We start from the raw sequence: 14819 nt of genomic DNA, 5'->3' as shown, positions 1-14819 counted from the left end.
AAAATCATCTGTACCAAGTTTCAAACAAATCCATCCATCCGTTTAGGCCCTAGCTCGATGTACAAATGGACGCACAGACGCACAGACCGACGGACGGCATGACGAAAACCACTTTTTTGATCTTCTCCATCATCGTAATGTTGGTTTTGATTAAAACCTCGATTTTTTTTCTACACGAAACCAATACTTGCCCTATCTATAGAGCAAGTAAAAAAAAAAAAAAAAAAACAAAAGTAAATCGCAGTAAGTCCGAAAAATTAATATTCTTTAAAAAAAACTAATTTCAATATTGGCACTTGAAATCTTATTCTTGAAGGAAAAATAGTTTGTTCAAAACAACATATCTCACTAAAAAACATATATACATAAATACGCTTAAAAATTAATTTTTTTTTACATTATTTGTGTAAATATTATAATTTCAATAATAAAATTGCATCCAAATATATTTGCATTAAATAAAACTGGATTTGGAGGAATTTTTCAAACTTTTAAATGCATTTATCTCAAAACGTCGATTTTGGACTTAATACCAAACTCCATAGAATTGTCATAATAATTTTTTTTATTAATCTACCTTAATATATACCTCATTTACAAATGAAGATATTATAATACCTAGGATTAAAAAAAAAACATAAAATTCGTTTTTAAAAGGAAAAAATAACATCTTAAGTGAATTTGAGCTCTAAAATAATAAGCAATTTTATAAGATATATCAATAGACAAAAATTCAAAAGCGTTTCTGCAGTTTCAAAAATTACATTTTATAAAATCTAGTTTTTTGTCGCCTTTGAGATAAATAATGTTTTCATACTGATTATTTTGGAGGTATCCTTGATTTTGGATCTAGAAAAATTGGTTTTCAAAAAAAAAAAAAAACGAGAATCAAAATATGGACCTCCCTAATGTACATATATTTTATATTTTTTCCACAACGGAATGTATGTAAAATGTAATATCCATGTGTATTTTTTAATTGATACTTTAGAAATACGCATTTAATGCCGATATATCTCCTTGAGGTATTGATAAGCTGACATTGCTATATTTATCAAGACTTTTTTGAAATTTTATTATTATTATATGTAGGTACCTACCTGTATACACTCACCTAGGTACATTTCATCCATCAAAACCTATATAAATTCCACGACTAGGTCGCATGTAGCTACTCGTAAAAGCTTTATGAAATCTGCTTGAAATGTATAACCTATTATCTGTTGGTTTTTCTTAAAAGAAATAATAATGTATATTCAAAAAAAAAAATCCAAAAAGTTGACAACTTTTTAAAAAATGTATAATGCCTTGAAATTCTGTAGGCCTCTAACTCTCTAAAATCAAAATAATATTATCGCTTTTTTATAAACAAGTTCGACTTTATTTCAGAAATCTACAACTTACCATTATCTTTATATTTTATTATTTATGTGCATTTTTTATCGTTCATTGAATTGAGTCTTTAAACAAAAGTGTATCATTCTTCTATTAGACATTTTGGAAATAAACCTTTGGGTGACTGATAAAAAAAATGTACTTGTTCTTATTTATTTTTATTTTTAAATGAAAGAATTGTTTTGGGAAAATAATTTCCGGTTAATTTCAGTTCCACTTCGGAAGTACAAGTGACAAAGTCTTTTTCAAGCCATAAAAACTAAATATCAGAAAGTAAGTTCAGATTTCCAATTTGCTGATTTTTTTAACAAAGCTCAGAAATTTTTCAATGTTAAGGTTATCAAGTGCCTAAAGAAAATACCTTTACTCTTAAAGAGGTACGTCTGAATGTATAATGTTGTTAATGAACAAAATTGACAATGCCGATTATTGTATCGAAGTACTTAATTAATAGCAAATCTTATCTCTAATAATTTGTTTTGAATTGCAATAGAAAAACGACAAGTACACTTTTAAGAATTTTTATTAGATTATAATGGGACTTTTTTAAAGCATTTTGTTGGATATCGTCTTCATTCAAATAAACTTTTTGAATGCGTCGGATGCAAGGAAACTAAACTTGCAGTCTTCGCCGATCAGTCTTGTGTTTTTGTTGGATTTTAAGATCACACCTTTAGAATTATGTCGAAATTACAACTCATTTTGACAATGGGCATTTTTATACAATTTGTAAATTTTACTTGAATTTTTTCACGAAAGAATATTTTTTTTCAAATTCCAAATAAATTAAGATGATTTTCATTCTAGGATCAGCAGAAAAATCAAGAATGGATGAATGTATTGAATTTTTTGCACCAATTCTAAATGGTATAGCTTTTGAATTCTCCAAGTGTTACATGCAATGTTCGAATTTAGCTGAAAATGGTGAACATCTTCAAAAGAATATTCAAATCTTTAATGATAAAAATGGACACGAAAAGGTAAGAATTTGTTAGTATTCTTCAAAAAACGAAAAGTTATGATTTCAGTTTTTTTTTTCTTTAAATTAGAACACAAATAAACTAGATATAAATTCAAGTCAAAATTATGAAATTGAAAAATGTCAAAATGCATCGAAAAGAGCATTCGTTGAAAACCACTATTTGACACATCTGGAATTGCAAGAATGCATTAAATCAACTGATAAGAATCAGCAATCTTTAAATGGAAACAAGGAGAACTCTTTAAGAAATGAAAATGCAAGATTGGTTGATGGAGTAACTCGGGAAACAACAAAGGCGATTCATTCGGAATATCGAAGAAGAAAAATATGTGATACTGATTGATATCTTCAAGTAAATAAAGATATATTCTGTGATTATTTTTGGTTGAAGTAAATTGAATTTTCAGGAGTGTTGAATATTTTTTTGTTTCTTTTTTTATTATTCTTACTTATTCCGTAAAAAACTTGTAAAACTGTAATAATTTTTGTAAAATTTCAAAATTGGCAGACACATTCATAAGTAGTGATATCATTGAATAATTCAGGATAAAATTAACAACGGGAAAATCAGCCGCTATGAATGAAATCTTGCACCACAGTTGTTTTATAAGATTGTGTATTCGATAGCCAAAAATTTCCTGAAAAGGAGTTTTGATTGACTATCTCATGCCAACTTTTTTGATATGTTTTTTTGTATTTCTTTTTATTTTTAACTTTGACCTCAAATACCTTTTTTGTGGAGCAATTTGTTTTCTACAAGAATATGTCTTGTCCTTTTGATTTTATTATAATTTTTCAATTTGTCACAAAATTAAGAACAAAAAACGAATGTTTAAAGATTTTCTTAATTTTTGGACCTCAAATATCTTTTAAACGGTTAGATACACGAAAAAAAGTGAACAAGGTCTTTTTTTTAAGAGCATTAAATCTGGAACTTCGAAGAAACATATTTTCTGCAATGCGAAAATAGAGTTTGAACAAAACTGAGTCCGAATACACAGTTTTTTGGGTACTTTTGACGTCGAATATATTTTTTTAGCAAAACTTCTTAGTACTTAATCATAAAACCATATTTTTTAGTTTATAACACCACTTACGCCCATATCATTGAAAAATTTGATAACAAGTTTTATATCAAAACATTTTTTGTGACTGGTTAATTTTGGAATACCTCGACCAATTGGCAATGGAACTGAAATTTTATTTAAGATTTTGTGTTCTAGATGTCAAATCTCTCTACAATAGTGCCAAGTTTGGGAAAATTTACAACTTCTAACATTCACTAAACATTTTTTGAAATAAGTCAATAAGATGGGCGTTATTTCTTATTTCGATTTTTTTTTGCTCAAATATATTCCGATAAATAGTTATTGATTATATATTTCAAAATCTTAGTACCTACCTACTTAAAATATTAAATGATTTTTTTTTTTTTTTTGAGAAAATTCAAGTTTGTGATTCCCGATTTGTACTAAAAAAGATCAGTAAAAGACCAAGACAGGTACGTCAAGCTGGATGAAAGGGTGTTTTTAGATTCATAGAGGCTGTGCATGATTTAAGAATTAAATTTAACGGAACTCTTAAATTATGTGCAATGCTTTTCAATTGCTCCGAATATTTTGGCGGTAAAATATCAAAAGAACTCCTTTTTAGATATTTAAATAAACTCATTGGATTCTAAAATTTCCCATTTCTAAAATTTAAAAAAAATTGGTATTTGACACATGAAAACAACATTTCAAAAAATTTATCGACCCGTTTTCAAAAAAAAACCTTTCAAAAATAAACAATTTTTTCAAAAAATTTCCGTTTTGGAATTCTATTGCTTACCGCCAAAAATTTCATATTCGCAAGTCGGCTGGATATTAGTTTTTTTTTTTTAATCAGTATTAAAAAATACATCGAAATCATGAATCTTCATTTCGTGGTTTAACCTTGGCAATCGTGACTTGTAAATATTTAATTTATTGTACTGATAGAACATCAAAAAAAAAAAGAAAATTTAAAAACCCTTCCTCTATTCAAGAATTCATTCCGAGGATTTATTGGACTAGACTAAAAAAAAATATAAGCTAAGGTTTTACACTGATACCTTACAACTATTTAAATCGATTCGAGTAAAAATCCTCGAAAATCCACTTTGTTTACTTTGACGTATAGCGCCAACGACCGACACGGACGATAGCGATAAGCTTTACGACACAGTCCCTATGTGATGGACTTATGTTGAAGAAAATTCGAGTATAAGTAGAGCCGGAGCCCTAGTTTTCAAATCACTTTATTCGCTAATATAAAAGGTCAATCCTGAATTGCCAGAGCATGAACCAGATTCTCATACCATTAACCTACATCATACTCATGTATCTATAATAAAATAACTGAAGGGTAAAAGAAAGGGTTCTACTACTATAGAAATTTTTCTGAGAGATTTTTTCACCCGAAAAAAAATTCTAAACTTATTACATTTTGCTTTGTTATTGCGTAGCTCTTCCCTTTTTTTTATTATGGATAGCTCTATAGCTACAAACAAGACTCATTTTGTATGCATCAAAAATGGAATGCAAATGAAGCGTCAACCGGACATCCTGTGCTCTTCTTCTTTATGAATTTAATTTAAAATACTTGCATACCTGTCTTCTGCTTTCTGATTTCTTCCTAAAAATATGCAACTTCTTTCGCTTTTGTTTCAACAACAAAATTTCTATTTTATTTTCAAACCTTCAAAACGAATGGAATGTATATTTTTTGGAAATATAAAACATAACAAGAAGAAGATTGTGCAAGAGGGAAAGTCGTTATTTTTTATCATCATAACGGATGTAAGACATTGTTTGTTTCTACTTTTGTTTTGTTTTTATTGTGACTTTATTCAACTTTTAAATTGAACCAAAGCTATGTGTAACTATGATTTGAAAATTTATATTAACTTCATTTGTTTCGCATAGTTTTGTTTTCAAGGTTATCTACATTATTTTTCGATGGTATATGAAGTTTTAGAGAAACAAACTATTTCATAAAGTCAACTTTGAAATGGTAGAATTTGTTGTGTTTTTATTGAGAAAGAATCATTTAAAAAAATGAGAGGAGATTTTCATTTAATTTTAGGCTATTTGGTAATTCTCAATATGAACTCAAAAACTAACTTTTGTTATCGTCAAGGTATCTGAGAAATTTTTACTTTTTTCCATCCATTCCTTTTAACAATTTCTTGATTTGTATGGCAAATGAAACTTATGATTAGGATAAGCAGTTAGTAGTCGTAGCTATAATAAAGTGCTATCTTGTTCTAAGAATTGTTTGTTGATGACTTTTCAAATATTAAGGGGAAGCACTTTTGGTTTTATGGTCAAAACATTTATTCTCAATTTCGATAAATTTATAGATCAGGTTGTGTTTATTTATAAACCAAAAATATAGGTAATTCAATTTTGATTGAAATTCAAAGGCAAGGAAACATGATTTCACATTGTTGCATTATCAACTTGACTCAGTCGAGGTGAAACGAAATATCTGTTAATAAATATATACTATATTTTTTAACGCAGTGAAAAGGAGACCAAAACTTCAACTGAAGTCAATATTTTTCTGATGAAATGAATTTTTTGCTAAAAAAATAAAAAGAGAATCTTTGGACCAAACTCCAGACCAAACATGATTATATTCTGAATGTGTTTGATATTTAAGGATCCTGTTGATGTTGCTTAACTTCGTAGAGCGTATTCATAAGAACAAAATTAACAAAAACATGAAAAAGCACTCATACACCATGTAACACCAATCTACTTATTCGAAATGAAACATAGATTTTGTACCTTTATATTGTATCATTTATAAAATTTTAATCAATTTAAAACGGTTCCGAAAATTCTTGGCATTAGAAACTATTTCGGTACCAATTCGGATTAATCAGTTTAAGTTCTTACAATAGGGGAAAAAATCAAAAGAATAAAACTGTATTATTCATAATGTATGTACATATATTAAAGTAATTTTTCAAATAAGCTTATCCTTGCTAAAAATGGTCAAAGTGTCTGAGAAAGAAATTTTAAGCTAAAAATGTCTTATTCTAAAAAATAGTGAATATCATTAAAAAAAATTCTTTTTTTTATTTTTTTTTTCGGTTTTTAGTCTATTTAATAGACCCGAGCTCTAGAGCAAAAATAGAACAAATTCGTTCAAGACTTTTTATTGGCGATTATGATTCCTTGGCATACAAGAATACTCCACCCAAAAGTGCTACTAAATCCATTGGTGCATTTCTGAGAAAACGGCAACACTGGTCGGTTTTCAGTTTTTTTGATTTAACTCGAAAACCAAGCCTGACTTTGAAATGGTTCAAAGACACTTTTCATAGCAAATTAAATTTTCTGTCAAGTTAAGATGGTTAAAAAATTTTAAAAATTATTTTTGTCTAAAATTCTAACCTAAAATCAAAGAAAAAAAAGTTAAAAAACTGACAATTTTATTTTTTTTTACTAAATCAAGGGGCATTTTGTGTATGTAGCCGGGAAGTCCAAACTTTGTACTAATGAAATAAAGTAGAGGTAAAATCCTTTGATAATATGCAATTTTTAATTTTTTTTGTCAAGAAACAACTTAAATGTACCTATTCAAAAATTAGCACTTTTTCTAAATTTTTGACTTTTTTAGTTAAAAGCAAGTTTTTAAAACTCGATAAAATCGTATTAATTGGTAACTTTTAGACTTTTAAAGTAAACATACTTCCAGGGATTGATTTAATATAAACTAAATATGACAAACAAAAAAATTTATTTGCATCCTTATGGCCTTTTGTGCAATTTTGTGTATGTGCATTTTTATAAATTCGGGTCGAATGGATGGACGGAGAGCCATTAGCTTTGGTCTATTGCATAGAAGAACATTTAATACCAACTCTTTTACTGTTTTCAATGGCCTGAAAAACAATTCTTGTAAAATCCGCGACCAACGAAAAGTTTCTCTTGAAAAACGAAAAAAATACTCTAATGAGTTTGAAACAAAATAGCTCAGGGAAATTAGTAAATCAAATTGCACTTTTCGCGGGACAAATTTTTTTCATGGAACGTATTTAGGTGAATGTCCTTATCGTAAAAGTGAATTTTTTGGGATGATAAGATATCGGGAACAGCCGCCATCTTGGAAAAGAGGTCGGTGCCGTTTTTATTTTATAACTCCATTTTTACTTATTTAAACCAAAAATGTCCGAGGGTAGATTTATTATCAATTAAATTATCTAAAAAATGATATACAAATGAATTCCGTGAGTTAGTTAAATTCAATTTTATAGTCGGTCAAAGTCCGGGTTCTTCTCGCAAGGTTAAGACAATATGACATTTTTTCAAATATCTGAAGAACTTCTGATTTGTTGGGGATTTTCTTAAAGTATGAATTATAGCACTTTGAATTATCTATGAAATGAGCCCTTTATCGTTACTGTAACCAACATAATGTATAAGCCATCTAACGTCGAAGTTCACATTCTACTATCCAAAAGTGAGAAAATAACAAGTTTTCTTCTATTAGACCGAGCAAATTTTTGAAGTGGAGGTATAACCAAAATATAAGTAAACAGTTTTTTAACTATATTCGTCTAAATATTGAATTCAAAGTTTGAAATCTTTAATGTTAACCCTTATATGGTTTTCGAGGTTTTAAATGAAGTGAATTTTCCAATTAATGTGAATAAGCTCAAGTGACACTATTTAAAATTCTAAATACAGTAGCGAGCAAAAAAAATGCAAACAATAAAATCATTTGCATTTTTTCGCTCGTCTTAAAACGCATATTAAGGTAGACTTTTGACCAAATAATGTTTTTGGAGTAAAATATTGAACAAATTGACTCTGTTTAATACAAATAATAAAGTTTCTATATGCCAAATCTGGTAACTTAGTTCTTGTTCAAAACTCTTTAAAACTTTTTCGTTTGCATTTTTTTTGCTCGCTACTGTATAAGAACTGATGCCCTGTCATTTTTCCTAAACATGAACACCTCAATCTCAGCATTACGATAAGTATAACTCAAGATATGAGGTGTGTAAGCCGTTATGTTTTCGAGACTATTGTGTTTAATTTTTGATTGTTTATTTGAACTATTGAAATCCCAAATATGTTCAGTTAAAAAATCGTATATCATGACTTCGACGTTTGGTTGCCTCTACAATGTGATGGTTACAAAAACAATAAAGGGTTCATTTCATAGATAATTAAAAGTGCTATAATTCATTCTTTAAGAAAATCCCAAACAAATCAAAAGTTCTTCAGATATTTGAAAAAATGTCATATTGTCTTAACCTTGCGAGAAGAACCCCGGACTTTGACCGACTATAAAATTGAATTTAACTAACTCACGGAATTCATTTGTATATCATTTTTTAGATAATTTAATTGATAATAAGTCTACCCTCGGACATTTTTGGTTTAAATGAGTAAAAATGGAGTTATAAAATAAAAAACGGCACCGACCTCTTTTCCAAGATGACGGCTGTTCCCGATATCTTATCATCCCAAAAAATTCACTTTTACGATAAGGACAATTCACCTAAATACGTTCCATGAAAAAAATTTGTCCCGCGAAAAGTGCAATTTGATTTACTAATTTCCCTGAGCTATTTTGTTTCAAACTCATTAGAGTATTTTTTTTCGTTTTTCAAGAGAAAACTTTTCGTTGGTCGCGGATTTTACAAGAATTGTTTTTCAGGCCATTGAAAACAGTAAAATAGTTGGTATTAAATGTTCTTTCTATGCAATAGACCAAAGCTAATGGCTCTCCGTCCATCCATTCGACCCCGAATTTATAAAAATGCACATACACAAAATTGCACAAAGGCCATAAGGATGCAAATAAATTTTTTTGTTTGTCATATTCAGTTTATATTAAATCAATCCCTGGAAGTATGTTTACTTTAAAAGTCTAAAAAGTTACCAATTAATACGATTTTTATCGAGTTTTAAAAACTTGCTTTTAACTAAAAAAGTCAAAAAATTTAGAAAAAGTGCTAATTTTTGAATAGGCTACATTTAAGTTGTTTCTTGACAAAAAAAATTAAAAATTGCATATTATCAAAGGATTTTACCTCTACTTTATTTCATTAGTACAAAGTTTGGACTTCCCGGCTCACATACACAAAATGCCCCTTGATTTAGTAAAAAAAAATAAAATTGTCAGTTTTTTAACTTTTTTTTCTTTGATTTTAGGTTAGAATTTTAGACAAAAATAATTTTTAAAATTTTTTAACCATCTTAACTTGACAGAAAATTTAATTTGCTATGAAAAGTGTCTTTGAACCATTTCAAAGTCAGGCTTGGTTTTCGAGTTAAATCAAAAAAAACTGAAAACCGACCAGTGTTGCCGTTTTCTCAGAAATGCACCAATGGATTTAGTAGCACTTTTGGCTGGAGTATTCTTGTATGCCAAGGAATCATAATCGCCAATAAAAACTCTTGAACGAATTTGTTCCATCCAAAAGGGTCTATTCAATAGACTATTTATTAACTATACCAAAATCCAATTTTTTTTTTTGGAAAACCTAATTTGACCACTTGACACTTGAGAAATCGAATTTGTGTAAGAATCACCGTTTTGTCTTTGATCATCGATATTTCAGCAACCAATTATTGCACCAAATGAATAAAATTTTTATAAATGTTTCCGTTTTTCGATGTTTTAAATTAATTTAAAAAAAAAAACCATGAAAAAAGGAAATATTTTTGAAAAATAAAACTCTGATCTAAATTTCATTTAATCAACAAAAACACAAAAGATAAAAAAACACATTTTTGGTTTATTAAGCTGACTTTCTTTTTGAAATACAAACTAGGGGTCTCTTAGGTTGGTGGGTAGGTGCTTAAAAAAATATATGTTTTGGGCCGCCAAAAAACGTATAAGAAATCAATATTCCTTTAATTTCAAAACCACTGTAAAAAGTGCAGGTGATCATTTGAGGGTGTTTTTTAAACAAGGGCCCCAATAAAAGTTAAACAAAAGTAAAAGAAAGAAACTTATATTTTCTTTAAAAGAAAAATACGGAGCAAAGTAGCCCAGTAGTCTTGCCCCGTATCCCCAGGTGCAAAATACGTCAGCTACTTTCTCTATAACATTCTTACATAAGTATCAGAGAATATTGAAGATCTGCAGCGGATTTTTCTTTGAACCACAGAGGAAGCAATAAGATCATGACTTCATGGCTTCGGAAAAAGTATCTACTGCAATCTCCATACAAACTTGTCTAAAGCATTGCCAACCACCCAAATTAGCTAATGAAAAGGCTGAAAACCCTACAAAGAAGTTTCGAACTCAGGTATCTTTGTGTTTTGGGTATTCTATTCTTTTGTTGATTGAACTAAAAATTTTGTTTCCAACCCAGGATCTTCAAGCCAAAACTGCAAAATTTAGATTCTGTAAATTTTAATTCTGTATATTGTCGGTGATACGTTAAGTTCCCTTTCGAAAGTTTTCATTGTTTTTGGATTTTTGGATTTAAGATTTTTGAAAGATTCTTTGTTGCATGCGATACGAATACAAGTTTTGAACTTAGTATCATTTAATTTTTCTCCAACCCAAACGCAACGATTCGATAAAAAAATAAAATGCACGACTGTGGTCGCACCTACTTGCTCTTATGGCAAAAGTAGGTAGTGTACAAAAATAAAATCTGTTTTTATAATTAATTAAACACCGTTTTAAATGATCTCTTACAGAAAACCAAGAATGCCATTTTATTTCTTGTATAAAAAGGAATTTTTAGAAAAAAAATTCAAAAATCGTTAGAACCGTTAAAAAAAAATTTTTTATAGGTATACAAAAGTTTTCTACGTCCCTTACTTCATCGGACACTTTGTGGCGGAATCAAAAAAATGTATCTCATTAATTGTAGCTAATTAAATGCTAATTTGTTGCTCAAACCAAAAGTTTTTAGCTCGCATAGTTTTTGAATTATGGAATTTTCAGCTAAAATAAGTCTGAAGTTAGCGGGCAAAATCTGAAATATTTGAAATAAATGAGTTGAGTTGACCTCCAAATTTGTAGCTTTTCAAATGCTTTTCAAATACATAAATTTGGTTTTTGTAGCTTGAACAGTTTTTTTGTTATTCAAAATTCCGCTAAAATAAGACTGAAGTTAGCGGACGAAAGTAAGAAAATTACTATTTTTTTGATGCCCAAAATTGTAGCTAATTAAATGCTAATTTGTTGCGCAAAAATTAATTTTGTAGCTCCTCTCAGTCATTTTCTATTTCAATTATTGAAGTTTAAAAAGTGCACTTCCTCTGCCCTGTAGCAACTTTTTTAAATTTTCGTCCGCTGGTACAGCGAAGAGGAAGTGCACTTTTTAAACTTCAAATTGAAATAGAAAATGACTGAGAGGAGCTACAAAATTAATTTTTGCTCAACAAATTTTGTTTTGCAAAGCTACAATTTCTAGAAAGAAAAAAATTTGAAAATTCAACTTTTTTGAAAATTTTGACCGTTACATTTGAAATTGAGTCTTATTTTAGCGGAATATTGAATAACAAAAAAACTAAACGAGCTGCAAAATCGAGGTTTTTGGATTTCGTCTTTGTCTAGGTTACTTCAAATTTGTGCAAAAAAATTTTTTTGAATTTCGCATTTTTTTGGATTTTGGAAGGTCACTTTTGAGCTATCTTTTTAAAACAAAATCCTGAATATTTCTAAAACGGTTTGACCTACAAAATTGGGGTTTGTATCAAATGTATAATGTATTCAAAAGCTACAATTAATTGCAAAAGAAAAAAAATTAAAAAAGTCTTTTTTAAATTTCGTGCATTGGTACAGCGAACAGGAAGTGCACTTTTTAAACTTGAAATTGAAATAGAAAATGACTGAGAGGAGCTACAAAATTAATTTTTGCTCAACAAATTTTGTTTCGCAAAGCTACAATTTCTAGAAAAGAAAAAAATTTGAAAATTCAACTTTTTTGAAAATCTTGACCGTTACATTTGAAATTGAGTCTTATTTTAGCGGAATATTGAATAACAAAAAAACTAAACGAGCTGCAAAATCGAGATTTTTGGATTTCGTCTACTAGGTTACTTCAAATTTGTGCAAAAAATTTTTTTTTGAATTTTGCTTTTTTTTGATTTTAGAAGGTCACTTTTGAGCTATGTTTTCAAAACAAAATCTTGAATATTTCAAAAACGGTTTGAGCTACAAAATTTGGGTTTGTATCAAAAATAATTGATTCAAAAGCTACAATTAATTGCAAAAGAAAAAATTTAAAAAAGTGATTTTTTAAAAAAGTCTCCACTGACTCGTCAAACCGGAAGTGCACTTCTGAAACTTTAAGTTGCAATAAAAAATGACTGGGTGAAGCTACAAAATTAATTTTTGCGCAACAAATTAGAATTTAATTAGCTACAATTAATGACATAAATTTTTTTTTATTCCGCCACAAAGGTACGTAAGTTTTCTTACATTTTTCATGGATTTTTCAAAAAAAAAAAATTTTGAAATATTTTTTAACAGTCCAAAAATGTGTTTTTTGAAAATTTTTTAATTAATTAATTTTTCTGTTTCCGTTATATGACAGGTACCGTTAGTTTCGGTCCTAAAAAATTTTCAATTTGTATTCTAGGGAATCACGCAAAACTGTTAACTACCAAGATTGAATAAAATCACTTCAGTAGTTTAAGCTGTAACTCGAGGTACTTACAGACGGACAGACAGATAGAATTGCCGGACGCACTTTTTTGGCATTCTCCATCATCGTAATGTCATGTAAGATTGTTATCTCGAGTTCGATTATTTTTCCTAATCCTAAGCTTGCCCTTATAGTACCTATATATCGCAAGTAAAAAGTAAATTTGAATTTAAATCTATCCCCACTCTTTAAAGATGTTAAAGCAGTATTTTTTTTATTGAGGAATATTCCTTATTTATCAGGGAATTCAAGAAATAATACAATAATTAAACTGAAAATTTAAAAAATTAAAACAGCTAATTTCTTAGTTTTTAATTCCATGGAAACCGATTGCTCCTAGTTGTCTCTGTAGACGGTAATTCTGGAGTTCTCATTGTTGTAGTTGTTGGTTCTGCAACTGTTGAAGGAGAAGTTACAATAGGAGAACGGGAAGTTGAAATAGTTGTTGTCTTATCGTCAGATGGTGATTTATCACATTTGACAAATTGCTCAAATAGTGAATCAGAACGCTTTAAATATTCAATGTTAGCATTAGTGGTGCAATTTTTTGAGGTTACTACAATTGAACGGGCCTCATTTTCAGAAGTTAATATTTTCATTGAACTTTGATCAACTATATCATAGATGATTGATCGTCCTTCCAGTGTCTAAAATAAAAATAAAAAAAAATTCTTATTTAAATGTGAAACTTAAAGAAATTAAAAAAAAAAAAAAATACCAATTCTATATAACAGTCGAGTGCTTGCGTAATATTTCCATTTTTAGCAAATCCATCTCTGCACTCTTGGTCAATTCGTACACAAAAGCCATCGGCCAGTTGTGCCATTCGGTAGCTAAAGTTGTATAAATCTTCTTCAAGATTTGATCTTGCCACAGCTTCACTATTCTCACATTCATCTTGTTTTTCTCCCAATTTTTTGACAGTTTCTCCTTGATCTACAGAAAATCCAGGAAAACATGAAGAAGCCTTAGCGAGGTTGTTTCGTGAGGCAATGTTTGCTGGAGGATGTTCGAACAACTGCATATTTGAACCACCCGTTTTTACACTTTCAACCTAGAAAAAGGACACAAATATTATGATCCTTTTTGTTTAAAGTTAATTAAAGCTATTAACTTACACATAGTGAAGAACTGATTAGCAGAAAAACGAAACAATTCAAAGGTTTTGCGAACATGATTTTAACGTTTTTTTGGTAAGCTTTATTTTGAGAGAGTATAGAAAAGAATGTTTAACTCTCTAAGCGTTCGAATGATCGACTGATATATTTTGTATTTCATTATTTCACTTTATACCTGCTGAAAAAATAACGGTACTAGTTGGTACTGGTTGGCTGTTCTATTTTTTTTTTTTTGTTATCAACTGTATAACCACCTTTATTTTATTACACGGCAAAGGGTTGTAAATTTAAAATATCATAATTAAAAACCAATTAAATGAATTTGAACTTATTATTGTCAGCTGATTTATTGGCAAGACAAAAATCATTTTTATATGAATTGAATATAATCTATATAGCCTTTTTCAAGCAATTGTAATATATCTTTATTGATTTACTTTGAAGTTGAAGTTTTGGGGAAGTATTTCCGTCATTCAAAGGAATTCGAAGAAAAAAAAAATTAGTCAATATATTCTTTGAACTAATTATTCTAAATCAAAAAGTAAAATGCAAAATCATTGTTTGGAGGACAAAAAGTCACACCTCTATTTTAAAGTGTGACTCTTGCACTTTTGCCGGGGATCAAACTATCAAGTTTTATAAAGGAAGAATGGTTTGATAAGTAAAC

At 28.8% G+C, this 14819-nt stretch overlaps 1 protein-coding gene across 1 annotated transcript; it reads right to left on the bottom strand.

Moving 5' to 3' along the window:
• Positions 1-13202: 13202 nt before the first annotated feature.
• Positions 13203-14266, bottom strand: LOC129905700 (uncharacterized). The gene is made up of 3 exons (XM_055981239.1): positions 14153-14266; positions 13753-14088; positions 13203-13681 (listed from the first exon to the last, which is right to left on the bottom strand). Exons 1-3 carry the CDS (start codon positions 14207-14209, stop codon positions 13346-13348), a joined length of 729 nt encoding a protein of 242 aa, XP_055837214.1. The 5' UTR covers positions 14210-14266; the 3' UTR covers positions 13203-13345.
• Positions 14267-14819: the final 553 nt, after the last annotated feature.

Source organism: Episyrphus balteatus, chromosome 1 (assembly GCF_945859705.1).
Source record: "Episyrphus balteatus chromosome 1, idEpiBalt1.1, whole genome shotgun sequence".
Classification (NCBI taxonomy): Eukaryota; Metazoa; Arthropoda; class Insecta; order Diptera; family Syrphidae; genus Episyrphus; species Episyrphus balteatus.
The sequence above is the reverse complement of the archived record's forward strand: the minus strand, read 5'-3'. Positions and strand labels throughout refer to the sequence as shown.

Excerpts from the sequence above, each read along its gene's own strand:
- LOC129905700 (XM_055981239.1), bottom strand. The coding sequence starts at position 14,209 with ATGTTCGCAAAACCTTTGAATTGTTTCGTTTTTCTGCTAATCAGTTCT. Across the intron at positions 14,089-14,152 it reads TAATCAGTTCTTCACTATGT|GTTGAAAGTGTAAAAACGGG; the intron begins GTAAGTTAATAG and ends TCCTTTTTCTAG. Across the intron at positions 13,682-13,752 it reads TCGACTGTTATATAGAATTG|ACACTGGAAGGACGATCAAT; the intron begins GTATTTTTTTTT and ends TTTTTATTTTAG.